Here is a 27953-nt window from a genome sequence, read left to right on the forward strand (position 1 = left end):
AGCAGGTATCCTCGTCTTGTTCCTGATCTTAGAGGAAAAGCTTTCATTCTTTCACCATTAAGTATGATGAGAGCTCTGAGGAGCTACTCCATTGAAGCATGGCTTTCATCATAGTCCTCTACCTTTTCTGAACAGAGAACATATTCAAACATAATGAGGTTGAACCCAAGTTTGTGTGCTCAGTGAGGCCAAACAAACTGAAACGTTGGAGTTTGGAGCAGAGAAAGGTTTATTAATCAAAGAGGCGCCAGCCCGGAAGATGGTAGACCTAAGCTTGCCTCAAATGCATCTTGCGGGTTGGCCAGGGTGTAAGATTTTTGGAGAGAAAAGGAGAGAGGGGAGGGGAGTGTCTGTGATCCCAGCTTCCCTGTAAGATCTCAGCTGCAGACTTTGGGCACCATGTTGTGCCATCTTCCTGATTATTCTGTAGGTTCCTGCAAAGCAAACTCCTAATCACAGTCTTCTGATCCCTTAACTTCCTTCTGGGAGAAAGCAAAAGCAATAGTTGTAACATTTTATTATTTACTTAGAACCGATGTGATGGCTTAAGAATTTTACTTCTCACTTGGCCCTCTGACTGTCATCAATTTTTTCAGTCCTCTTGGGGCAGCTGGTTGAAGCCACAGTTTGGGCTCATAGATCAAGGTATCAGTTTAAGTTACCAGTCATGGGAAAGATTATGTTGGGCTTGCTTTTCCTTTCTTTCTGCATTCCCTCCTTCCCCTAATGAGTATCTGCTTGAATCTGCTCTTTGGAACTCAGGGAAGATCCAGGAGACCGAAGCCTTTTTCTACCAAGAGGAATCACAGCACTTGGAAAGGCCTTTGTATCTAGGAGGGCCCTGCTGGGTCCTGTTTGTTTCAATCCCCCGTTTTCTTTGATACTGCTCAGTCTTGAGGGGAACAGGTGTGGGAAGACAAGAAATGGAATAAAATTTTGGATAGAGAGGTTACTCAAACTCAGCAGGGGAACACAGATTTAGGGAGACTCACTTTTACAATCATGGCCTCCTACTCTACTGGACTGTTTATTTAGTTTCTTTGTATCTGCACATGTGTGTACAGAAGAAACTCATTCTTCTCCTTTAGATGGCCTTTTCCTGTTTTTTTTTCTTCTGATTTTTGCTAAGAACATTCTTGTGCAATCTCCTGGAATATCATGTGTCGACATAGTAAAAGGGATGTCGGAATCAAACCCATGGGAAATAGGCTTGGATTAAATGTTCAAGAGAAACTGCAGATATTTAAAACTGATGGGATATTTTATGAATGTAATGAAGTTGAGAGATCTAGCAACAGTAGTTCCTCATTTTCACCATCTTTCAATACAGACACAAGATCAGAAAGCACTCAGGGAAAGACCTCACAAATGTAATGAGTGTGGCAAAACCTTTCTTCAGGGATCACACCTCATTAGACATCAGATCATCCACACAAGAGAGAAATTACATAAATGTGAGGTATGTGGCAGAGTCTTTAGTCATAATGCAAAGCTTGCAACCCATCAGAGAATTCATACTGTGGAGCAGCCTTACAAATGTAATGAGTGTGACTAAACCTTTCTTCAGGGATCTCACCTCATTAGACATCAGATCATCCACACAAGAGAGAAATTACATAAATGTGAGGTATGTGGCAGAGTCTTTAGTCATAATTCAAAGTTCACAACCCATCAGAGAATTCATACTGTGGAGCAGCCTTACAAATGTAATGAGTGTGGCAAAACCTTTAATAGCTCATACCTCAGGAGACATCAGATCATTCATACAGGAAAAAGTGTATATAAATGTGATGTATGTGGCAAACTCTTTAGCCAAAACTCACACCTTGCTGCTCATCGGAGGGTTCATACTGGAGAGAAACCGTATCAGTGTAATGACTGTGGCAAGGTTTTTAGTCAGTATGGAACCCTTGAAAGTCTTCAGAGAGTTCATACTGGAGAGAAACCTTACGAATGTAATGAATGTGGTAAGGCCTTTAGTCAAAAACCATATCTTCAAGTTCATTAGCGAATACATACTGGAGAGAAACCTTTCAAATGTAATGAGTGTGGCAAGTTCTTCAGTCTAAAATCACACCTTACAAGTCATCAAAATTCACATCTTACAGGTCATCAGAGAGTACATAACGTAGAGAAAGCTTTCAGATGCAATGAGTGTGGCAAGGCCTTTAGTGTAAAGGGAACCCTTTTAAGTTATCAGAGAATTCATAGTGGAGAAAAACCTTACAAATGTAATGAATGTGGTAAGGCCTTTCGACAAAAGTCACATCTTCGAATTCATTGGAGAATTCATACTAGAGAGAAACCTTTCAAATGTAATGAATGTGGCAAGTTCTTTAGTCGAAATTCATATAAGTCATCAGGGAGTACATATTGTAGAGAAAGCTTTCAAATGTAATGAGTGTGGCAAGGCCTTTAGTGTAAAGGGAGCCCTTTTAAGGCGTGAGAGAGTTCATACTGGAGAGAAACCTTACAGATGTGATGAGTGTGGAAAGGCCTTTTGTCAAAAATCACATCTTCGACTTCATTGGAGAATACATACTGGAGAGAAACCTTTCAAATATAATGAGCGTGGCAAGCTTTTCAGTAGAAATTCACACCTTACAAGTCATCAAAATACACACCTTAGAATTCATCAGACAGTACATATTGTAGTGAAACCTTTCAAATGTAATGAATGTGGCAAGGCCTTTTGTCAAAAATCACACCTTCGAGCTCATTGGAGAATTCATACTGGAGAGAAACCATACAAATGTAATGAATGTGACAAGGTGTTTAGTCAGAAATCAAACCTTGCAGTTCATAAGAGAATTCATACTGGAGAGAAACCTTTCAAATGTAATGAGTGTGGCAAGGCCTTTAGTGTAAAGGGAAACCTTTTAAGTCATCAGAGAGTTCATACTGGAGAGGAACCTTACAAATGTAATGAATGAGGCAAGGCCTTTAGTCGAAAATCACATCTTTGAGTTCATTGGAGAATACATACTGGAGAGAAACCACACAAAGCAATATGGTTTGCTAAGTCTCATTTTTGAAGATCAAAAATGTAGAACAATGAGAATTTATGTTGAAGAGCGAACTTTCAAATGTAATGGATGTTGTAAATTTTTACATCAAGTATGCACACCTTTGGTGTTGAGAACATTCATACAGGTCAAAATGTATACACATGGAAGCTCTTTGAAATAGTGTGTCCGTATGGTTCACCCAAGAACACATATTTGGGAGAATTCTTAAAAATGTAAGGCAGGGCTTCCCTGGTGGCTCAGTGGTTAAGAGTCTGCCTGCCAATGCAGGGGACACGGGTTCGAGCCCTGGTCTGGGAAGATCCCACATGCCGCGGAGCGGCTGGGCCCGTGAGCCACAATTACCGAGCCTGCGTGTCTGGAGCCTGTGCTCTGCAACAAGAGAGGCCGCGAGAGTGAGAGGCCCGCGCACCGCGATGAAGAGTGGCCCCCACTTGCCACAACTGGAGAAAGCCCTCGCACAGAAACGAAGACCCAACACAGCCAAAAATAAATAAATAAATAAATAAATTTAAAAAATAAAAAAATAAAAAATAAAAGGGAGGCCTTGTAAAAAAAAAAAATGTAAGGCATCTGGTGAATATTTTGAGCAATTCTTACAACAGACCATACACTAGAGAATGCATAATAGGAATAAATCTTTACCGCTTTGAGATATTACATACAGCAGAACCATGACAAGTCACCAGCTGTTAAAACTTATGACATGATGTGTATATTTGACGAAGAAGGACATGTATGGAAGTGGCCCATTGTCTTCAGTGTATAAAATATTCAATTTGATTTTTCTTGAAAAGCATACATTACTATTTGTGCCTTTCAATCTGAAGTTTGAAGTAATAGGGAAGAACAGGGACTTCCCTAGCGGGCCAGTGGTTAAGACTCCGTGCTTCCAATGCAGCAGGTGTGGGTTTGATCCCTGCTCGGGGAACTAAGATCTCAAATGCTGCACGGTGTGGCAAAAAACAAAAAAAAAGAGAATGAAGTAATAGAGAAGAAGAAATCTGATTCCATATTGGACTTGTTTTTTTTACTTTAACCTTTGTATTCTATTGCTTTTGGTAGAAGTCAGTCACTAAAGGGATGTTGCCTGTATGCTTAAATTATATATAGTGGGCCATCTCTGGGTACACTGCCACCCTTGTAATGAGTGTTAATGTAAAATACTTTTGGTTAGCTCCCAGGAAGCGTCCTGACCAGGCCCACCTGTGAATGGCTTCAGGAAGGAAGAAATTAACATACCCCTTCCAGAGTGTCACCAAAAAATAAATCCGTGCATCTAAGAAAAAAATGGAAAATTTTATTTGAGCCAAAGTAGAGGATTGTATCCTGGGAAGAGCATCTCAGAAAGCTCTGAGAACTGTTCTGCCTGTTAGAAATCAAAGCACAGTTATATAATTTTTGTGAGACAGACAGCTATACATCAAATGACATATTTTTTACAGTTCACATAATCCAGGTCTAAGCCTCATCGTGGTGGGTCATGTGAACCTTTACAAGGTCAAGAAGGAATGTTATCTTTTAAGGAGTTGCCTTGTTTTATTTTATAAATTTATTTATTTATTTATTTATTTGGCTGTGTTGGGTCTTCGTTTCTGTGCGAGGGCTTTCTCTAGTTGTGGCGAGCGGGGACCACTCTTCATCGCGGTGCGCGGGCCTCTCACTATCGCGGCCTCTCTTGTTGCAGAGCACAGGCTCCAGGCGCGCAGGCTCAGTAGTTGTGGCTCACGGGCCCAGTTGCTCTGCGGCATGTGGGATCTTCCCAGGGCTCGAACCCGTGTCCCCTGCATTGGCAGGCAGATTCTCAACCACTGCGCCACCAGGGAAGCCCAGGTGTTGCCTTGTTGATGCTAGGAGAATGTGTCTTTATGGTTGAGTATTTATTCCTGCTGATGGGTCAGGTTTGGTTGATGTATCAGACAAGTACACAATGCACAGTGGGGGCAGAGAGGAAGCCAAAAGGCAGAGAAGAATTTATGTAAATTTTTCTTGTCTTGCCATAAAGTATAAATTTTATTTCACGGGAGTCTGACCTGAAGCAGGACTTTACTCTCTCCCCTTTCAGTGTCAAAGAAGCCTGAATTCTGACTCAGGGAAGATGATTCTTTGGGACAGTTGTTGACTGTCTTCTCGGTCTGCTGGTTTTCCGAATAAAGTTGTCATTACTTGTCCCAGCAACTAGTCTCTTGATGTATTGGTCTGCAGCAAGCAGTAAGAGCTTAGCATTGGAAACATGGTGATCTTATGCCTTCATTCCAGGCCTTGATGACAGTCTCTGGGAAGGAATCAATAAGATGAAGGGGCCAACTTCATTAGTTGTGGTTCATTCGCATCCATGTTCCCTGGAAAAACAAGTCCCCTGAATTATTAAGTTCAATAGTGTGTGAATTAGCGTCAGGGAGGGCCAGAGAATAGTGTAAGACGGTGACTTGACTCATCATGATTATTATATTCAGGGTGCCCTTTCATACATAGACCACTGTGTGTTATAGTGCAGAATGCTTTACCAACTGACCATGAACAAGGCAGGAAGGACATCAAGGGACTGGGTTTTATTTGTTTTTGTTTTTAGTTTTTAAATTTTTGGGCCTTGCCACACAGCATGGGGGATCTTAGTTCCCCAGCCAGGAATGGAACCTGTGCCCCTTCCAGTGGAAGCACTGGTAGCAGGCGCCTTAACCACTGGATCGCCAGGGAAGTCCCTGGGCTTTGTTTTACCTGAGAGGAGAGTGACAGGTTACTGGGGACTGTTTATCCAGTAGCAATAATGCAGGGGTAAACTTGGTCACTTTCTCCATTGAGTGGCGATAGTAGTTTTATATATCTATGTGTAAAGGAAAATTAGTCTTATTGTTGGAAATTGAAGAGAGAAATATTCTGGAGAGGAACATTTAATGAAAATATTCAGAATAGTGTGTGTATGTATGTGATTCACACTTAACTCTTGCCATTACGTTTTGCTGCTGTTTTATTCAGAATGTATCATTAGTCTCCTGTTTTAACTAATAAAATAATCAACTTTGTCACAACACTGGATGTATGTTATTCCTTTTTCCAACAGTTTTATTCCGTCTCGGTACTTTATAGCAGAAGCTAGCAATGCACCGTTAGTATCTCAGGGGAGAAAGCATCTATAACAATCTTAATATAGGATCAAACAACATACAAGTTGGAGATTATATACTCGTAATTTGTACTTGAGTTATTCTCTCCATACTCTATTGCAGAATATTCAGATGACTATAATGCAAATCGTATAGCAGTGCCTTTCAGACTCTTGACTTCAATTAGTGTACAACAGTTCAACCAAGGAAACGGAAAGATCTAATTGGCTGTATTGAATGCTTCATGAATTGGACAGCATCGCACCTAGTAAATAAAGAGGTGCTCCATGGAGCTGTACAAAGTGGAAAAGCCCATGATGTTGAGCATATTTTCAGGCTTTCTTTTTTTTTTTTTAGTTTATTTTATTTTTGGCTGCGTTGGGTCTTTGTTGCTGCACGCGGGCTTTCTCTAGTTGTGGCGAGTGAGGGCTACTCTTTGTTGTGGTGCGCGGTCTTCTCATTGCGGTGGCTTCTCTTGTTGTGGAGCACGGGCTCTAGGCGCGTGAGCTTCAGTAGTTGTGGCACATGGGCTTCGTTGCTCCGTGGCATGTGGGATCTTCCTGGACCAGGGCTCGAACCCCTGTCCCATACCTTGGCAGGCAGACTCTTAACCACTGTGCCACCAGGGAAGCCCTCAGGTGCTTTCTGAATGTGTATCTATGACAGATTTTTGGTTTGTGCTTACTATGAAGTTTTTATATGGATATAGGACTCTGTACTTCCTATACTTAGGTGACTCTTTCTTTTCCCTTGTTAGGGAATTTTTCAGTTATTGTCTCTTCAGGTATTTTCTCAGGCCCTCTCTCTCTCTTCTCCTTCTGGATCCCCTATAATGTGAATATTGGCACACTTGCTGTTGTCCCAGAGGTCTCATAAGCTGTCCTCCTTTCTTTTCATTCTTTTTTCTTTTTTCTGTTCGGGGGTGGTGATTTCCACTACTCTGTCTTCCAGCTCACTGACCATTCTTCTGCCTCATTTAGTCTACTGTTGATTCCTTCTAGTTTTTTGTTTTTTTCTTTACATTTCAGTTGTTGTATTCTTCAGTTCTGTTGGATTGTTATACTTTCTAAGTCTTTGTTAAAAGCTTTTCATTTCTTGCTCTGTGCATCCATTCTCCTTCTGACGTCTTTGATCATCTTTATGGTCATTACTCTGAGCTCTTCCTTTGGTAGATAGCATATCTTCATGTAACTAAGTTCTTCTGGGGTTTTATCTTCTTCCTTTGTCTGAACCATAATCCTCTGTCGCCTCATTCTGTCTACATTGCTATTTGTATTTTTATGTATGTGGTAGGTTAGCTGCGCTTCTCAAACTTGGAGAGATGAGAAAGTGTCGCCCACTTTAGGCGACATCCTTTGCGTCCCAGCAGTGCACTCCCCTCTTGTAAGCCAAGGGTCAGGGGCCAGCTGGTCCCAGGGTTGTGTCTGGCCTGCGTTTGCAGGTTCTGTCTGTAGACTGCAGGGCTTCAGTTTTTTTGCTTCTCGTGTGTGCCCCATGGTGGGTGAGGCTGGTCTCGAGGCTTGTGCTTGCCCACTGGTGGGTGGAGCTGGGTCTTGGCCCTCTGGTGGGCAGGGCCAGGTGTAGATGCATGTGTAGAGATGGCTGTGGGCTCAGGATTCCTTTAGGCAACCTGTCGGCTATGGTTGGGGCTGTGTCCCCACCCAGTTTCTTGTTTAGCCTGAGCAGTCCCAGCACTGGAGCCTCCAGGCTGTTGGATGGTGCTGGGTCTTGGTGCTGACATGTCAGCCTCCTGGAGAGCTCATGCAGATGAATGCTCCCCGAGATGTCTGCCACCAGTGTTTATGTCCCCAGTGTGAGCCACAGACGCGTCCCCAGTGTGAGCCACAGACGCCTCCCCAGTAGACCATGTAAGACTAGCAGATAGGTCTGGCCAATGCTTCTATTCTATTACTGCTTTTGCCTTTTGTCTCTGTATGTGGGCCTTTTAAGAGTGAGGTATTGGGCTTCCCTGGTGGCCCAATGGTTAAGAATCCACCTGCCAATGCAAGGGACACGGGTTCAAGCCCTGGTCTGGGAAGATCCCACATGCCGCGGAGCAACTAAGCCCGTGCACCACAACTACTGAGCCTGTGATCTAGAGCCTGTGAGCCACAACTACTGAGCCTGCATGCCACAACTACTGAAGCCCGCGCACCTAGAGCCTGTGCTTCGCAACAAGAGAAGCCACAGCAATGAGAAGTCCGTGCACTGCAATGAAAACCCAACGCAGCCAAAAATAAATAAATAAAATTTTTTTAAAGAAGTGAGGTATCTGTGAGGGAGTGAGTCGCGGGTTCCCACAGGGCTTTGTGGGAGGGGTGAAGGGTCCGGCTGAGGTCCTTTGCGGACCAGATTGGATCTGGGAAGCCAAGCTCGAAAGGTCACCTCCCTTTCCTCTCACACCCCACCTTAGTGCCACCCCCCAGCTTCCTGCAGCCCTTAGTATCCATTGGATTAACCTCCAAGGGCATCCCAGTCCTCACCTTGGTGTCAACCTGGCCTAGGCCCTTAGGTCTCTGTTAGTGCTGCCCCTATGAGTTAGGCCATTTCCAGGGAAAGTTTAGGTAGCCAGCTTGCTTCAGGGGCATGGGGCTGTCCTGGGTGACCTCAGAACCAGGGTCCTAGGTGAAGGTGGCCAGAATGAGCCAGGTCTGATTGTTGCACAGGCACTGGTACGACCTGGTGCAAAAATGGATGCGGTTCTTCAAGCCTAGGCACCCTTTTCGCAGAGGATGGTGGTGTTAACAATTGCCTGTTCTTTATGCGACTGTTAACAATCTAGATGGAACATGCTGAAGCCTTTTCTCGTCCCCTGAGTCGGAATAATGTTGGTTTAATTTTCTGTTTGATGATATTTGATGCAATAACATACTTTACAATCGAATGGATAATGGATGCAATTGATCCAATCAGAAAGCAAAAGCTCTGAAACAGGCAGAAAAATTAATGAAGCCAATTGGCGTGAAAAATGAGAAGCTTTCAGAGTATGAAATGGGTATTGCTGCTCATCAGCTAGACCGTCTGAACACGTATGTTACTTGGAGTGATATACGAAGTTTAAATGATGTCATTACGGATCTGAAAGATACAGTCATCTTACCTACCAAAAAGAAACATTTGTTTGAAAATTCCAAGCTTCTGCAGCCTCCAAAAGGTGTTTTTCTCTATGCGCCTCCATGCTGTGGTAGAACATTGATTACCAAGGCTACAGCCAAAAAAGCAGGTTGTTGTTTTCTTAACCTTCAGCCTTCAACACTGACTGGTAAGTGGTATGGAGAATCTCAGAAACTAGCTGCTGCTGTTTTCTCCCTTGCCATGAAGCCACAGTCTTCCATCATCTTTATAGATGAAATTGACTCCTTTCTACGAAAACGTTCAAGTTCTGACCATGAAGCTACAGCCATGATGAAAACTCAGTTGATGAGTCTTTGGGATGGATTGGGTACTGATCACAGGTGCCAGGTCATAGTGATGAGAGCTACGAATCATCCTCAGGATTTTGACTCAGATATGATTGGAAGAATGCCTATGAGATTTCATGTCAACCAGCCTGTTCTAAGACAAACCTCAATGTGGGAGTTGGCTACTGGGGATGCATCCAAAAAGATATTGCTGTGATTTATGTATCCTGACATATTTTTGAAAATAATGTGTAATCTGCTGTTTTTTAATGTTGTCCTAAAATTCTTGATTCTATCCCATGCTTTGATGGTGGTATGGAGTTCATCCATGTAAGATACTTTTCTTTGTCCTTGTTCTATCAATTACTGAGAGAGATGTATCAAAATCTCAAGGTATAATTGTGGATTTGTGTATTGATCCTTTCAGTTCTATCAGTTGTTGCTTCACAAATTTTGCTGCTGTTCTTTTGTGCGTATACACTTAGGATTGTGTGGTCTTCATGGTAGATTGGCCCTTTTTTCATTATGTCATTTGCTATTACCCCTGGTAATTTTATTTTCTTTGAACTTTATTTTATCTGCTGTTAAGAAGACACTCCTCTTTCCTTTCAGTTCATGTTTACGTGATAACTTTTTGATTCTGTTGACATTGTGAGTGAGATAAATCTTTGTTGTGTGAAGCTGTTCTGTGCATTGTAGGATGTTTACCAACATCACTGGACTGTACACACTAGACACCAGAAGCACTACCCCAGTTGTGACACTAAAAGCTGTGTCCAGATTTTTGCAAATGTTTCTGGGAGTAGTGTGATCTCCCCTGGATATCCTTTCAGTAACAGAAAAGATAGTAGTCTGGCATTTTGTTTTCAGCTTCCCTTGATGTAATATTACAATCAAGACCTGACATTATGAATGAACAAGCTGTTTTCCAAGCAAGAGGGATCTCATGAGACCATTATGAGATCCTCACTGATGATGGAAGTTGTATTCGTATTGACATTTTTTTGTTTTCATTTCAGTTGGAACTGAGGTGAAGGTATTTTGTGTGTGAACAAAGTAAAGACAACTTTCTTTTATTTTTTTATTGAAGTATAGTTGATTTACCATGTTTCAGATGTACCACAAAGTGATTCACTTATATGTATATTTTTTTCTGATTCTTTCCCATTATAGTTTATTATGAGATATTGAATATTGTTCCCTGTGCTACACAATAGTTCCTTGTCGATTATCTATTTTATATATAGAGTGTGTATATGTTAATCTCACATTCCTAATTTATCCCTCCCCTCGTTTCCCCTTTGGTAACCATAAGTTTGTTTTTACTGTCTCTAAGTCTGTTTCCGTTTTATAAATAAGTTCACTTGTATCATTATTTCAGACTCCACATATAAGTGATATCATGTGATATTTGTCTTTCTCCATGTGACTTACTTCACTTAGTATGATAATCTCTAGGTCCATCCATGTTGCTGCAAATGGCATTCTCTCATTGTCTTTTATGGCTGAGTAATATCACATTGTATACATGTATATACCACATCTTCTTTATCCATTCATCTGTTGATGGACATTTAGGTTGCTTTTGTGTCTTGGCTACTGTAAATAGTGTCGTGATGCACATTGGAGTATATATGTCTTTTTGAAGTAGAGTTTTCATTTTTCTGGATATATGCACAGGAGTGGGATTGCTGGATCATATGGTAACTCTATTTTTATTTTTTTAAGGAATCTCAATACTGTTCTTCGAAGTGGCTGCACCAATTTACATTCCCACCAACAGCGTACAAGGGTTCCTGTTTCTCCACACCCTCTCCAGCATTTATTATTTGTAGACGTTTTAATGATAGCTATTCTGACCAGGGTGAGGTGGTACCTTGTGGTTTTTATTTGCATTTCTCTAATAATTAGTGATGTTGAGCATCATTTCATGTGCCTTTTGGCCATGTGTATGTCTTCTTTGGAGAGATGTTTATTCAGGTCTTCTGCCCATTTTTTGATTGGGTTTTTTGGTTTTTTGATATTGAGCTATATAAGCCATTGTATATTTTGGAAATTAATCCGTTGTTGGTTGTCTCATTTGCAAATATTTTCTCCCATTCTGTAGGTTGTTCTTTCATTTTGTTTATGGTTTCCTTTGCTTTGCAAAAGCTTTTAAGTTTCATTAGGTCCCATTTGTTTATTTTTGCTTCTGTTTCCATTACTCTAGGAGAAGGATTCAGTATATCTTTCTATCTGTTTGTGTCATCTTTGATTTCTTTCATCAGTATCTTATAATTTTCTGAATACAGGTCTTTTGCCTCCTTAGGTAGGTTTATTCTTAGGTATTTTATTCTTTTTAGTGCGATGGTAAATGGGATTGTTTCCTTAATTTCACTTTCTGATATTTTGGTTTTACTGTATTCAAATGCAACAGATTTCTGTATATTAATTTTGTACCCTGCTACTTTACCCTGTTCATTGGTGAGCTCTAGTACTTTTCTGGTGGCATCTTTAGGATTTTCTATGTATAGTATTATGTCATCTGCCAACAGTGACAGTATTACTTCTTCCCTATTTGGATTCCTTTTATTTTTCTTGTCCAATTGCTGTGGCTAGGGACTTCTTTCTGATGAAGCTGTACTAATCACATATTGCAATATTATTTCCAATCATTTATCACCCTCCTGTGAGATCATGCGTGTCTGCCCTTTGATATCAAGCTTGGCCAGTTGACATAGGCAAACCTTCCATCCCTTTGAGAGGATTGCTCTTCCCTCCCTATTTTATGCAAGCTTGGTCATTTGAGTTCCTTGGCCCATTTGGTGTGAATAGAATGGCATGTTTTTAAGTGGTGCTGGGAAAACTGGACAGCTACATGTAAAGAATGAAATTAGAACACCATACACAAAAATAAACTCAAAATGGATTAAAGACCTAAATGTAAGGCCAGACACTATAAAACTCTTAGAGGAAAACATAGGCAGAACACTCTATGACATAAATCACAGCAATATCCTTTTTGACCCATCTCCTAGAGAAATGGAAATAAAAACAAAAATAAACAAATGGGACCTAATGAAACTTTTAAAAGCTTTGCACAGCAAAGGAAACCATAAACAGGATGAGATGACAACCCTCAGAATGGGAGAAAATATTTACAAACAAACAACTGACAAAGGATTAATCTCCAAAATATACAAGCAGCTCATGCAGCTCAATATCAAAAAAACAAACAACCCAATCCAAAAATGGGCAGAAGACCTAAATAGACATTTCTCCAAAGAAGATATGCAGATTGCCAGCAAACACATGAAATGATGCTCAACATCACTAATCATTAGAGAAATGCAAATCAAAACTACAATGAGGTATCACCTCACACCAGTCAGAATGGCCATCATCAAAAAATCTACAAACAATAAATGCTGGAGAGGGTGTGGAGACAAGGGAACCCGCTTGCACTGTTGGTAGGAATGTAAATTGATAACAGCCACTATGGAGAACAGTATGGAGGTTCCTTAAAAAACTAAAAATAAAACTACCATGTGACCCAGTAATCCCACTACTGGGCATATACCCTGAGAAAACCATAATTAAAAAAGAGTCATGTACCACAATGTTCGTTGCAGTTCTATTTACAATAGCCAGGACATGGAAGCAACCTAAGTGTCCATCGACAGATGAATAGATAAAGAAGATGTGGCACATATATACAATGGAATATTACTCAGCCATAAAAAGAAATGAAATGGAGGTATTTGTAATGAGGTGGATGGAGTTAGAGTCTGTCATACAGAGTGAAGTAAGTCAGAAAGAGAAAAACAAATATAGTATGCTAACACATATATACGGAATCTAAGGGAAAAAAAAAAAAAAGGCCATGAAGAACCTAGTGGCAAGACGGGAATAAAGACACAGACCTACTAGAGAATGGACTTGAGGATATGGGGAGGGGGTGGGGTGAGATGTGACAGGGTGAGAGAGTGTCATGGACATATATACACTACCAAATGTAAAATAGATAGCTAGTGGGAAGCAGCCACAAAGCACAGGGAGATCAGCTAGGTGCTTTGTGTTCACCTAGAGGGGTGGGATAGGTAGGGTGGGGGGGAAATGCAAGAGGGAGGGGATATGGGGATATATGTATATGTATAGCTGATTCACTTTGTTATACAGCAGAAACTAACATACCATTGTAAAGCAATTTTACTCCAATAAAGATATTAAAAAAAAAAAAAAGAATGGCATGTTTCAACTTTACATGGAAGCTTTCAAAGTCTTTGTTCCATATAACCCCGTTTCCTCTCTACTGCAAGAATGTTCTTGGGTACACTGAAATTTTACCCTTAATGACAGAACTGAATTATAGAAATAAGAGGTGAATAATGATAGAGGTCATATGAGGAAGCAATACATATTTGTTGTTAAAATCCAGTGAGAATTCAGGAATATTTGTCAGCACGGCAAAACTTTTAGAAAGCTGACTGGTACACTTTCAACGACCTTTTGTTTTTTCATCCCCACCTTAACCTCCCAAAGTCAAGGTTACAGGTAATAACGTATTATCTCCAGGAATCGTTTCACCTTTGACGTCGTGATGTCAAGAATTCTTTTCCTAAATAATTACCCTCATACCTTCCAATTTCTGTTTTCTCTTCCCATTAGAATAGCCATTCATTTTTATTTTATCTAGAAATATATTACTTTTTGTAGTCCAACTACCCTCAATGGCCTATGTGTTCTCAGTTATAACATTTCAAAGTGGTGTATCATAATCAAATGTTTGTAAATAACCTCAAGACTTGCCCTTTTACCTGGTCCTGCCTTCCCCTGCCTATGTAAGCCTCAGAACTGGATGAACTCAGTTATGGACTTAAGTCCCATGCCAAGCAGGAAGTTCACATTAATAACCAAAATAACCAAAACCCTAGCAAACAAACAAAAAAGAAAGAGCCCTTAGGTTTTCAGATGTTTTAATAAATTGCTATCCATTTTCAAGTTTTTTTTTTTAATAAATTTATTTATTTATTTATTTATTTTTGGCTGTGTTGGGTCTTCGTTTCTGTGCGAGGGCTTTCTCCAGCTGTGGCGAGTGGGGGCCACTCTTCATCGCGGTGCGCGGGCCTCTCACTGTCGCGGCCTCTCCCATTGCGGAGCACAGGCTCCAGACACGCAGGCTCAGTAGTTGTGGCTCACGGGCTTAGTTGCTCCGCGGCATGTGGGATCTTCCCAGACCAGGGCTCGAACCCGTGTCCCCTGCATTGGCAGGCAGACTCCCAACCACTGCGCCACCAGGGAAGCCCCATTTTCAAGTTTTTAATTTCTCCTGAAGTACTTGGTCAGTTGTAAGTTTCATATGTTCTGTTTTCATTTTCATTCAGTTGAGAATACATGCTAATTGCCTTTGTAATTTCTTCCTTGTTCCAGCCTTGTTCATTAGTAGGTCATTATTTTCCATATATTTATTTTTCCAGATATTTTTTGGTTATTGATTTCTGTTTTTTCCATTGTGGTCATAGAAATATTTTGTATAACTTGATTTCTTATAATTTATCAAGACTTGTTTGATGGCCAAGAATATGGTTTGTCTTGATATAGTACTTGGAAGATCTTGAAAAATTATCTCCTTATGTTGGGTGTTCTTACAAAGGAAAAACTTGATTTTCTTCCTCCTGTGGAGGGAAAAATCCATTTCTTCCTACTGTGTGTTTCTTTCCTCTGTGTCTCCTATGTCTCACACCACAACACCCTCACATAGAACACTTCTGACACTTTTGGTCACCAATGTGTGAGGAGTTTTCTGCACAACAAGCAATTCCTGGGACACCAGATGTGTATCCTACAATTCAACTCAGTTCTGACACTGGCTGTACTGAGATCGCATGAGATCCTACAGATCTCACAGGACTGCCATCCCTCTCAACACACTTCAGATGGCAGCACAAATGTACGTTATCACCCGTGCTTCTGACCAATAGGCTGTAAGATCATAAGTTTCAACAACCCCCTCTGTCACTCTCTGTAAATCAGAAGTAAAGAATCTGCACTTGGAAGTTATGTATTTATATGCAAGAATGCCTGGTAAATTCTGGAAAAGACATATTAGAGGAAATATGTTCAGGCTTATTATAATGCATTGAAGCTAAATGAGTGAGTCACTGACTTCAAAATCTCAGTGTTCGGGAGTGGAATGGAAAGTTCAGAAAGAGACCTCAGGGCTAGAAGGTATTTTATTCCATCATTGGTCTTCACCTATGAAATCAACCTAAATCTCTGACACGTGGGTGTTCTTTAAATGACTTTCGTCACCTCCATCCCTCAGAGGTTGTCTTTGCACTCTGTTGATGGTATCATTTGGCACACCGAATTTCTGCGTTTGATGCAGGTAAGGTTCCAGCTTCCTTCTTTTGCTGGTAGATATCTAGTTTCCCAGCACCATTTGTTAGTGAGACTGTCCTTTCCTCTTTGTGTAGTCTTGGTACCCTCGTCAAAACACTTTACATAATGGAAAGGATTATTTTGCGGCATTCTGTTCTGTTCCATTGGTTTATTATATAGCACAGGGAACGATATTCAATATCCTTAATAACCATAATGGAAAAGAATATGAAAAGAATATATGTATTGTATGTATAAGTGAATCACTTTGCTATGCAACAGAAATTAACAGAACATTGTGAATCAAGTATACTTCAACCAAATAAATTTTTAAAAAATACAGAAAAAAAAGAATATATTCCCCTTAGTCATAATAGTCTTTTTAAATGTGTTGATTTTCAAAAATTATTTATTTATTTATTTTCAGCTGCATTGGGTCTTTGTTGCTGTGCACGGGCTTTCTCTAGTTGTGAGCGGGGGCTACTCTTCGTTGTGGTGCGTGGGCTTCTCATTGCAGTGGCTTCTCTTGTTGTGGAGCATGGGCTCTAGGTGCGTGGGCTTCAGTAGTTGCGGCATGTGGGCTCTGTAGTTGTGGCTCACGGGCTCTGGAGCGCAGGCTCAGTAGCTGTGGTGCATGGGCTTAGTTGCTCCGCAGCATGTTGGATCTTCCCGGACAAGGGCTCGAACCCATGTCCCCTGCCTTGGCAGATGGATTCTCAACCACTGCGCCACCAGGGAAGCCCTAAATGTGTTGATTTTTGCTTACTATTACTTATTTTTTTTTTATTTTTTTTTATTTTTTTTTTATTACTTATTTTTGCATCGTTATTCATTAGAAATTTTATTCTTTGGTTTTCTTGTAGTGTCTTTGTCTGACTTTGGTATTAGAGTAATTCTGGATTCGTAGAGGGAATTTAGAATGGTTCCCTTTTCTTCACTATTTTCAGGAAGATGTTAAGGAAGGTTGATCTGTTTTCTGGGGGGCTGGGTTGGGTCTTCATTGCTGCGCGCAGGCTTTCTCTAGTTGTGGTGAGTGGGGGCTTCTCTTCGTTGTGGTGCGAGGGCTTCTCATTGTGGTGGCTTCTCTTGTTGCGGAGCATGGACTCTAGGCGTGCGGGCTTCGGTAGTTGCAGCATGTGGGCTCAATAGTTGTGGCACATGGGCCCTAGAGCTTGTGGGCTCAGTAGTTGCGGCGTGAGGGCTTCAGTAGTTGTGGTGCACAGGCTTACTCGCTCTGTGGCATGTGAGATCTTCCTGGACCCGGGATCGAACCATGTATCGATTGGCAGGCAGATTCTTAACCATTGCACCACTAGGGAAGTCCTTGGAAGGTTGGTCTTAATTGTTTATAAATGTTGGGTTGAATTTTGCAGTGAAGCTATCTTGCTTTCCTTTGCTGAATGGTTTTTGAATACTGGTTCAATCTCCTTAAAAGTTATAGGCTTGTTCAGATTTTTAATTTCTTTATAATTCTGTCTTGGTAGGTTGTGTTCTGTATGGATTTATCCATTTCTTCTAGGTTATCTGATATTTAGGCATAGAATTGTCTAAATATTTTCTTCTAAATTTTTAAAAAAATTTCTGAAGAATCAGTTGTAATCTGCTATAATGTCCCCTCTTTGATATCTGATTCAATCATTTGAGTCTTCCCTTTGTTGTTAATCTGGATAAGGATTTGTCAGTTTTGTTATCCTTTTCAAATAACGGTGTTGTACTGTTGTCATTTTCTCTGGTTTTATTCTGCATTTCATTTGTATCTAATCCTTTTTCCTACCTTCTGCTAGCTTAAGCGTATTTTGTTCTTCTAAGATCTTTTTATTTTGCTTTTTTTTTAAAAGGAATTTTTTAGTTACCATATATGTTCACAAGGTAATTCATCACAGGTGTGGCATAGAGTAAGTATTTTAAAGAATAATGGGGACTTCCCTGGTGGCCCAGTGGTTAAGACTTTGCCTTCCAGTGCAGGGGCTTGCAGGTTCGATGGGGAGCTATGATTCCACATGCCTTGGGGCCAGAAAACCAAAACATAAAACAGAAGCAGTATTGTAACGAATTGAATAAAGACTTTAAAAATGGTCCACATTAAAAAAAAAAACCTTTAAAAAAATGAATAATGCATTTCTCATCAAAGAAAAGGTTTTTTCTCCTATTTTGATTTCTCTTCATTTTATCTATATGAGATGATGCATGATAATTAAACTTACTGTGAGTTATACACCAGGACAGTCTGCTCATTTTACCTGAAAATACTTTAAGTATGCTAATTTCCCTATGTAAACAGTATCCTATTTCAGTGGATTCCCATGTCTCTCTGGTTGAAATGTTTCACATGTAGGGATGTGATAAAGCATAGTTTATAGTAGATGTTATCTAACAGATACTGCCTTAAAAATATTGGGGGTCGAAATGAAGTTACTGTATATTTGGTAATCTAGTTTTACTTTCTTTAGAGTTCAAATTAAAGAGAATATACCTCCCTACTAAATGCGGTTAGAAATATTGCGACTTAATTATTCTTTAAATGGAAATAAATCCCAGTGTCTTCTGAAGATTGTTATTTTTCAGGCTTTGTTACCCACCCTTGACAAAACTTTAAGAAATAGAAAATTAAAAACTGAAATATATTATAATTTGGAAATAAAAAGTGAAAAATTCTAATTACGTGCATAATGAACATATAATCAATTTGAAATTACATTGTGTTATTATGTATTTAGGTAGAATTTCATTAAAAGTTTTTGGGAAAGATACTTAAAATTAATTCTCCCAAGTGTGGAATAGAGTAAGTTTTTTAAACAGTAATGCAGTTCTTATCAAAAGAAAAAGAAGTTTTTTCTTCTATTTCGCTTTCTCTTTTTATGTTATCTATATGAAATTCTGGATGCTAACTAAACTTATTGTGATAATCATTTCACAGTATATGTCAGTTACTTATGCTCTACAGCTTAAACTTATTCAGTGATGTTTGTCACTGTATAAAGTGTTGCTTATACAACTCTCATATGTCACTGTTTACAGAGTTGGTTTTAGAAAGGCAAATAATTAAAACACATTGGATAAAAGAAAGAATAATGCAGTTTATAACAATTTTTAAAAAATGTATTGCTGTTTTTAAGGCAATTTTTAGTGACCTAAATGATCACATGTCTTAGTCTTCCATCTCAGACCTCCAGGCACTGTCCCTGAGTTTGTGGAACTCAAGCACTATGTTGAGTTTGCCCTTCTGCGTGAATGGGCAATAGAAAAAGAAAAGCAGTTTTGTAGGGTGTCAGTATGAAATAGCCCATTTCTGCCCAGGGAGAGTTTTGTATTTGTTATTTGTATTTGTAATACAGAGAGTAGTCCCGTTCTTCTTTCTTTCTTTCTTTCTTTTATTTTTGGCTATGTTGGGTCTTCGTTTCTGTGCGAGGGCTTTCTCTAGTTGCGGCGAGCAGGGGCCACTCTTCATCGCGGTGCACGGGCCTCTCACTGTCGCGGCCTCTTTTGTTGCGGAGCACAGGCTCCAGACGCGCAGGCTCAGTGGTTGTGGCTCACGGGCCTAGCCACTCCGCGGTATGTGGGATCTTCCCCGACCAGGGCTCGAACCCATCTCTCCTGCATTGGCAGGCGGATTCGCAACCACTGCGCCACCAGGGAAGCCCAGGGAAGCCCCCCGTTCTTATTTCTTAAAGCTGCTTAAATTAATTCCAATTTAGGAAGTGTTCCTGGATCCAACTAATGGCCCACGTCAACCCCTCCCTCTCCGCTCCTGGAGACCCAAGTTCCCAGACCAGTGAATTGCTTCAGCCTCACTAGCAGGACGTCAGAACAACCTGCTGTGAGAAATAGGTTTTTATTAAACCCTTTTAGTCTTAAGAGGAAATATCTTGGCTTCCGACATAACTGGCCCACACAGCCGTAAGCTTTTACGTGAAAACTGTTACAGCCAGTAACTTAAAGGAATGCAATCAAGGTAACAGGCGCACCAACCCCGCCCTGCTCCCTGCCCCTCCCTCCCGCGCTCAGTGCGCAGACCTGGGCGCTCTCCTCGCCCCGCCCCTCGCCGCTGGCGCTCCGCCCAGGCCCCGCCCCGGAAGCCCTACCTCTAAGGCCAGGAGCCTTTTCCTAGGGACGCGGAGAGCGGAGAGCGCGGAGCCAAGGTCGCGGAGCGGAGCGTAAGTTTCTTTCCAGTGTAAATTTGTGCAGCGCCCCCTCACCCCCACCCCCCGCCGCAGCCGTCCCAGAGTAAATCCAGACGTTGCAGTTGCAGGTCGGGTATCTTTTCGTTTGGGTTTTAATTTTTTCTGAGGCTGGTCCGTTCCCTTGGCTTTTTCAGCCTTCGGTCCACGTAGACACCGTCTTTGGCGACATTTTCTTGTTTAAAACCCTTTACTACCTCCGCCCTCCCCCTGTAAAGTCCTCTTTCGCGAGGTGGATTCGCGCCCCCCAGCCTCGCCCTCTCGGCCCCTGGAGGGCAGTGCAGGCCGCCCCGCTCCCGGACAGGCCGCGTCCTCTCCCCGGTCCTGGGATTCTGCAGAGCCCGCCCCTCTCCGGAGACCCCCTCCCTCCCTCCCCGCCCCTCTGTCCTCGCCTCCTCCTCAGGCCGGTCCTTCTGCTTCTCTGGCCTCCCCTTCCTGGTCAGCCCTTCCCCTCACCCCGCGTTGGGGGAGGTGACCTGGGCCAGCTTTGTGACACCTAGTGTTGTTCCGTGTCATATTCAGCTCTATTGAAAAATGTGCTCTTCCGGTCCGCGGGCATCTCATTCAGTCTCCAGCCCAGTAAATGGGTGGGGGGCATCAGGAGAAGCAGAGACTGAGCGACTGAGAGAGAAAGATTAAAACTGCGAAGGAGAAAAGCAGGAGGGAGAACCGATGGGAACGTAGAGGGTGGCTGAGGGACTTGCAAAGAGGTAGTAAAATGAAAGAGATGAAGCCTTGAAAGTAGCAGGTGAATAAAATAGAGAAGTCAATGAAAAAGCCAGATCTCCAGAGATTGGAAAACAACATAGGGAGAGCTGCCCTGGAGGAGGGGGAGGCGAACGGTGGTGAGGTAGGTCAGACGTGGAGAGGATAAGACGTGGAACCATGGACTTGAGTGCGTCATGGTGCTGGCAGAGAAAGAAGCCAAAGGGTGACAAGAGCAGAGGAAGAAAGAAGAGCCACCTGGGGTGCCAGAGAGTGGGGAGGAAGGGAGAGTAACAGGGAGAGAAGGAGTGTAACCCGGAGGGCAGAGAGGAAGCGGAGATGAGGCAAACAAGAGGCAGAAATACCTACAGATTTTTGACGGAATCAGAAAGGTTGGAGAGAAAGAGCATCTCGAAAGGGAGTAAGTTGCAGAGTGGGGCAGGACAGGTGTGAGGGAAGAAGTAAGAGGGCAGAAGCAGCAGGAGTGTAGAGGGGAATAAAAAGAGACACAGAGACCAAGATGAAATAGGGAGACAGGTGAACAGAATGAAATGGAAACACCTAGTAGTTAAAGTAGAGAGGGTAAACTGGATCCAGGTGGATGGTGAGTTGTTTGGATGTGGATGATTAAGTTGTGATGATATTGATTCGTGTCTTTAGAATCTAATACATTTAAAATTTCTTTAAATTATGCAGATGAGGATGAGAATTGCAAAACTCCTGTCAGTAAGGCTTGTGCCTTTTGTTATTATTTGTATCAGAAGATAACTTCCATTTGCAGACCCTGTTGAGCCAGCAGACAGTGACTTGATTCACTCAGTTGTCACCCCCGTACCTTTTCCTGACATGGGGTAGAAGTCAGGGGAGAGGAGAAGTGGGGCAAGAAATGACTGACTCTGTCACTATGTGGTGGCTTTTTAAGGCAACATTATTTTTTTTACTGGATTTATATTTTTCTTTTTTCTTTCTTTCTTTACATATGATTCTTTTTGTAGCTTGGAATAAATCTTAGTTCATTCAATTTCTTCTTTCCTATAAATCATTTTTAACTTCTGAAATAAGCTTTTTAAGTCTCCAGTATTCTAGTCATGTCATTCTTTTCCAAATGTGATATACCCTCAGTTGTTTTTTTTTTTTTTTAATAATTATTTATTTATTTTTGGCCGTGTTGGGTCTTCGTTTCTGTGCGAGGGCTTTCTCCAGTTGCGGAGAGCGGGGGGGTTCACTCTTCATCGCGGTGCGCGGGCCTCTCACTGTCGCCGCCTCTCCGGCTGCGGAGCACAGGCTCCAGACGCGCAGGCTCAGTAGTTGTGGCTCACGGGCCCAGTTGCTCCGCGGCATGTGGGATCTTCCCAGACCAGGGCTCCAACCCGTGTCCCCTGCATTGGCAGGCAGATTCTCAACCACTGCGCCACCAGGGAAACCCTACCCTCAGTTTTTGTTTTAAAACTTTGATGCCAGATTTTTAGATTAAAAATAATACACACTATTTCTTTTTCAAATTTGTTTCAGATTCATTCCTCGCCTGAGTGCTTTCTTCTCTTCATCTAATATATTTGAAATTTTCTTTGGTAAGTAGAAATAACTTTAGACTATTTTGAGGAGTACTTGGCAAAGATGTCAATGATCTTTTTTAGTAACAGTCAAAACCTAGTTTAACCAGTTAGTCTAATGTTCCTTTTTTCCCGTTTTCTGTGATCGGTGAAAATAGTGACCTATGAGGTGATATGAAGATGTTTCCCTCAGGTCCCTTTTGACTCTTCTGTGCAAATGAGGAAGGATGGGTGGGATTGACTTGGAACCTTCTTCCAATAATGTCCCTCTATTCACGATGAAAAGGATTGCTCAGATCTTATTTCTAAGCTGATCCCTTACAATGTTTTCTGCACCAGTGGATATATATTTGCAATTCTGTGTTTTTAAAATATTTTACTGCAATCTTCTGATAAAGAAGAATTACCTGCTTGGTATCAGTGTGATCGAACCTTGAAAGAGAAGTTTCCTTTGTTCAGGCACATGAAAGATGGTCCTGGTGTTAAATGGGACGGTTGATAAAAACAAACTGTGCCCACTTGCCCACCAGGTGACCTTTTCAGAATTCAGTTACCCCCGGTTCTGTTCACTCAGCTCAGACCTTGTCATAAATGTCTCCCTTCTGGGCATCAGGGAGCCCACTTGTAACATGGAGATGAGAGACTAGACCAGAAACTCTCAGCCTGGGTAACTCTGAGCCCTGAAATGATTGGCCAGATTGGGCGTGTGTCTGTGTGTGGCAGTTCTGGTTTGGAGGGAGTGCCCACTTGTAATAAGAATTTTAAATGGATCCCAGACCTCCCAAAATGAAAAACTAAAAGAAAAAACAGTAGGATGGAGGCAGGAAGCTAGGCTCAGAGTCAGCGAGAATATCATCAGGTGTCTTCCATGACTAAGGATAAATCTCAAGGGAGATTTTGTCACTTCCTGACACTCAGACCTCCACTGGCTTCCATTTGTCCTCAGGACAAAATCCCGACTCCTCACTGTGGCTACTCAGCCCTGTGTCATCCTCAGGGCCCTGCCAGTGTCCCCAGCCTCATCCTGGGAGCTTTTCTCATGGTTCACTCTGCTCTGGTCACATTCACCTTTTCTCTGTTTCCAAACACCATCTGTCTCAGATGTTAGTTTCCACTCTTACCTTTAGTTATTAAATCACCGTGGCTCAGGCCCTTTGTCCCCCTTCAGGTCTAAGCTCAGAGAGGGCTCCCCATCCTGCCTTGACAATCTCTGTCATTTTAACCAGGTTTTATTGCCTTTAAGGTCAATCACCCTCATCTGAAAGCCTTTCTCCATTGATTATTCTGAGTCTTTCCTGGTTACCCTTTATTTAAGGGCTCACAGTGTTCCTCTCCTTCCCGGGATGGCTGCAGTACCTGATACTGGAGATGTCTTTAGATGTTAGGACTGTGGGTTGGGCTGGATAATCCTCAAGGGAGACCAAGAGAACAGGGCAGGTGATGAGGATGGTTCCTGCATTCTGGGCATTCCAGCTGTAGTTGATCTTTACCCCATGTGGCTACTAAATTACTCAAAAGAAGAGCCCCAAAATATAGGAAGTCCTAAGAAGCCCATGGATGTCCTCATGCAGTGTCCTGAGGTGTCCCCGTGTTTAGTCTGCTGTGTCACGGCTCTGCCGTAGCCCCCAGTGTTCCAGGCTGTGCCCATCCAGGCGCCAGGCGCCACCTTGCACAGGAGCTTTGCCTTCCAGCAGCTCAGCTGCTCAGAGTCAGCGGTAGCGGTGTCACTGCGCTAAGGGGGGGCAGAAGGAGAACCTAACGGGGCATGAAGGAGGCAGCCCTCAAAGAGCTAGAACATCTTCCAAGTAGGTGTGAGTGGGGACAACAGGAAACTGAGACCCGGGGACCCTCTCTTTGAGACGTCCTCCCTGATCTCAAATGCCTTTGTACCCGGACTCCATAATGTCCCCAGCTGGTGGCAGACTTTCCCAGGAGGGCCAGTTTCTTTTTTCTTTTTTCTTAAATAAATTTATTTATTTTATTTATTTATTTTTGGCTGCACTGGGTCTTTGTTGCTGCGCACGGGCTTTCTCTAATTGCGGCAAGCAGGGGCTACCCTTCATTGCGGTGCGCGGGCTTCTCATTGCGGTGGCGTCTCCTGTTGCGGACCACGGGCTCTAGGCACGCGGGCTTTGGTAGTTGTGGTGCGCAGGCTCAGTAGTTGTGGCGCATGGGCTCAGTTGCTCCACGGCATGTGGGATCTTCCTGGACCAGGGCTCAAACCTGTGTCCCTTGCATTGGCAGGCGGACTCCCAGCCACTGCGCCACCAGGGAAGCCCAGAGGGCCAGCTTCTTGATTTTCACACTGAATGCCCAGTCTCCTTTGGGTGGCAGCTTGTGTGCATTCCTGTTTTGATCCCTTTGCCGAGAAGTCCCTGTGCCTTTTAGTCGCGTTTAGTCAATCACGTATGGAGAAGAGGTAGAAAAATGGGGAAGGCGGAGGGGAGCCTGTAGGGGCTGCAGGAGGGATATGGCAGCCAGTGGGGGCATGAAGATGAGCCCAGTGAATGTTGTGTGCCCCTGTCCCAAGTGTAGTTATGGGATCGAGGGCTGTGTGGATCTGTTGGAAAGGAATGTCTCAGTTCAGGCTGGAGAACCTGGAAGTGGGTTTGTTGGAGAACCTGCATGGAATGGTTTGAGGTGCCCTAGTGTCTTAGCTCAGGTTCCCTGGGACATCAGTGCTGAGGCTGACGTTGCCTGCGTGGGTTTGATGTGATAACTCATGACCGTACGTGAGCAGCAGTGAAGAAAGTGGAATTCGGCTGAGAGAAATGTTATCCTCCACTGTTAGAACCCTGGCCTGAGCAGAGCCCACAGGGAGCTCTGGGTGCAGGAGGATGGGTGCCTTGGTCTTCAGGGGCTGGATCTAGAGGGTGCCCCCCAGCATCCACTCCACACACTGACTTTTGTTGGCTCTTTTAGGAGGGCAAGCATCATCATGCCACCAATAGAGTAATATAGGGAAAATCTCAGAGATCATCTTTTGCGTTAACTTTGGTATCTTTGAGTATTTGGTGTTGCAAGTGAAGAAAATTTCATATGCATTTGGAAAGATGCAAAGAGAATCTGGAGTGTTGCCTTGGAAGATGTTGGGGTCTCACTGGGGCATGTGCATCCTTGGAAATATCTCTCTTTTTAGTAGTTTTTGGAGATCTCAGTGTTTTGCCTGGGTCACTGTAAATGAAAATACGGTGCCTTGTGTCTAGTGCGTCCTTGGGTGTCCTCTTATGTATTATCCCTCATGCATGAGTTATTAGGGCTTGAAATGTTTCCTGTCATTGTGTAACAGGATGAGGGGATCATTATGGGCTCTCTGGACACTGTGTTGGACCCCATGAGAGTTTGTAAGTTTGTTTGAGTCCAGACTGGAAATTATGAGTACTAAGCTTAAGACTGCAGAATGTTTTCAGTAGGGAGGTCCTGCTAGGTATGGGTCTATGGGCCCAACTTGAGAAGAGTCACAAAGTCTCGTGTTGTTGGGAAAGATGATTGCAAGAGTCAGAGGGCAGCAACACTGCAGTGATCTGCAGTCCGGGGGCTCATCCTTGGGAAGATGCAGCTGCAACTTTCTCGCTGCCAGACCGGTGCTGGGTACTCTATTACCCACTCCTGTCCCTCCCAAAATATGCACACACACAGGCACGATACAGAGAACAGGGAACCTTTGTGTGCTGTTGGTGGGTGTGTAAATGGTACCGCTATGCTGGAAAACAATATGGAGGTTCCTTAATAAATTAAACATAGAACAGGCACACAATCTATGAAACCCTCTTCTGGCAGGTATCCAAAGGAAAGGAAATCAGTGCTTTCAGGGACACATCTGCAGTCTCATGAGCCAAGGAACAGAAACAACCAAAATGTCTGTTGGCAAAAGAATGGGTAACAAAATCGTGGTATCTAAACATGTACTGTATATTGTATAGTATGTATATAATATGTATAATGAAATGTTATTCACTGTATATAAATATGAAAAATCAAGGATCCTGCATTTATGACAAAATGAATGAACCTAGAGAACATTATGCTAAGTGAAATAAGCCTGACAAAGGACAGGTATTGTACATGGAAACTAGAATTATCAAAGTCATAGAGCCATAGAGTAGAAAGGCTGTTACCAGGAGCTGGGTGATAGGGAAAATGGGGCGATGTCTGTCAAAGCATACGGATTTTCAGTTGTAAAATGAATAAGTTCTGGGGATCTCATGTACTGCATGCTGCCTGTACTGTTTCTGTATACTTGAAATTTGCTCACAGAGAAACAATTAAGTGTCCTCACAACACACACACACAAAATGGTAACTGTTAGTTGATGGAAGTGTGACTTACTTGATAGTGATAATTATTCACAGTATACACATCTGTCAGAGGATCACTCTGTATACCTTACATTTACACCATTTTCGTTAGTCAGTTATACCTCAGTAAAGCTGGGAAAGAATAAGAAAGTGGGGGCTGTGCTGGGCTTGCCTCCTCTGAGCGCTGCTCAACCCAGGCTTCCCATTAGATCGATGAGACTTTATGCATAGACATGTTTTGTACCCTCTGACCAGGGATTCCTCTTCATGTAGTCAGTGTGGGACCAAAGCTCGATAATATTTATGTTGCCCCAGGTGATTCCAATCCGGATGCATCATTGAGCATCGTGACTCTGAGTCCCCCCATTCCTGAGGGCCGAGATCTGAGCTGAGGCTGAGGGGCTCTGCTCTGCATGGGGATGGATCAGGGCTGGTCTGTGACCTGAAGGGGATCGTCGGGTCCAGCTGAGGTGCCCGCTGCTGCTGTGTACGTGAGGGCCTCACCAGGAGGGGAGCCTGATCTGAAGGAAAGGGTGGGAAACTCCCTTGTTGGTCTCTGTGTGGGAGTTTACTGTCCTGAGCCCCTCCTGGGACCGTGGGCAGCAGGGGACTGTCTGTTCCACATGCTGAGGTCTTCCCTGTGTGTGTGGTGGTGACTCAGGAAGGGGCTGTGACTTAGGAAGGGGGTGTGTTGATTCTTAGCATTAAACAGCATGTTTTCCACTTTCAGGGTCAACCTCTAAAGACTCATGTTGTCTGAGGAAGAAGCCCGGAAGAGGAGGGAGAGGAAAGAAAAGGAGTCAGAAATGGCTCTTTCTCAGGTAAAGTCATATTTTTGATTGATTCTCAGTCTGTTTTTTCTGAAATGCCTTTTTTGGACTCGCTAATCTTCTCTGAAGTATCCTGCCTGACACCTGTACATTCACACTCACCCAGGGCCCTCCCTCAGGGTCTGTCGTCTCCACTTAGATTTCACACCCATGGATTGGAGACGTGGTGTCAGTGCTCTTGGGCAGCAGGGATTGTTGAGGGGCCCCATCTGGATGCACCGTCCACTCTCTGTGAACCAGGGTACAGAAGCTGCACTTGGAGGTCAGGTATTAATATGCACAGTACCTGATAAAATCTGAAAATCAGACCAGTTGGGGCAGTTTGTTCTGACTTTTTCTAAGGCGATTCAAGCTAAAAATGTGAGTCACTCTCCTTAAATCTTAATGATTGGTCATAGAATGGAAAGTTCAAAAATAGACGTCAGTGGTAGAGGGTTTTTTAGTTTATCATCAAATTTAAACTATGAAATCAACCTAAATCTCTGGCAGTTGGAAATT

At 42.7% G+C, this 27953-nt stretch overlaps 1 protein-coding gene and 2 pseudogenes across 1 annotated transcript; all 3 read left to right on the forward strand.

Moving 5' to 3' along the window:
- The window catches only part of LOC118885090, a 97920-nt pseudogene that overhangs the window by 37054 nt on the left and 32913 nt on the right, over nt 1-27953 (forward strand).
- Nucleotides 400-2697, forward strand: LOC118885387 (annotated as a pseudogene).
- LOC118885388 (ATPase family AAA domain-containing protein 1-like) lies at nt 8907-9748 on the forward strand. The gene is given in 2 exon segments (XM_036834019.1): nt 8907-9054; nt 9057-9748. Coding segments are annotated over 2 exon segments (834 nt in total). The 5' UTR covers nt 8907-8912.

The sequence above is a fragment of the Balaenoptera musculus genome, chromosome 19 (genome assembly GCF_009873245.2).
Source record: "Balaenoptera musculus isolate JJ_BM4_2016_0621 chromosome 19, mBalMus1.pri.v3, whole genome shotgun sequence".
NCBI lineage: Eukaryota > Metazoa > Chordata > Mammalia > Artiodactyla > Balaenopteridae > Balaenoptera > Balaenoptera musculus.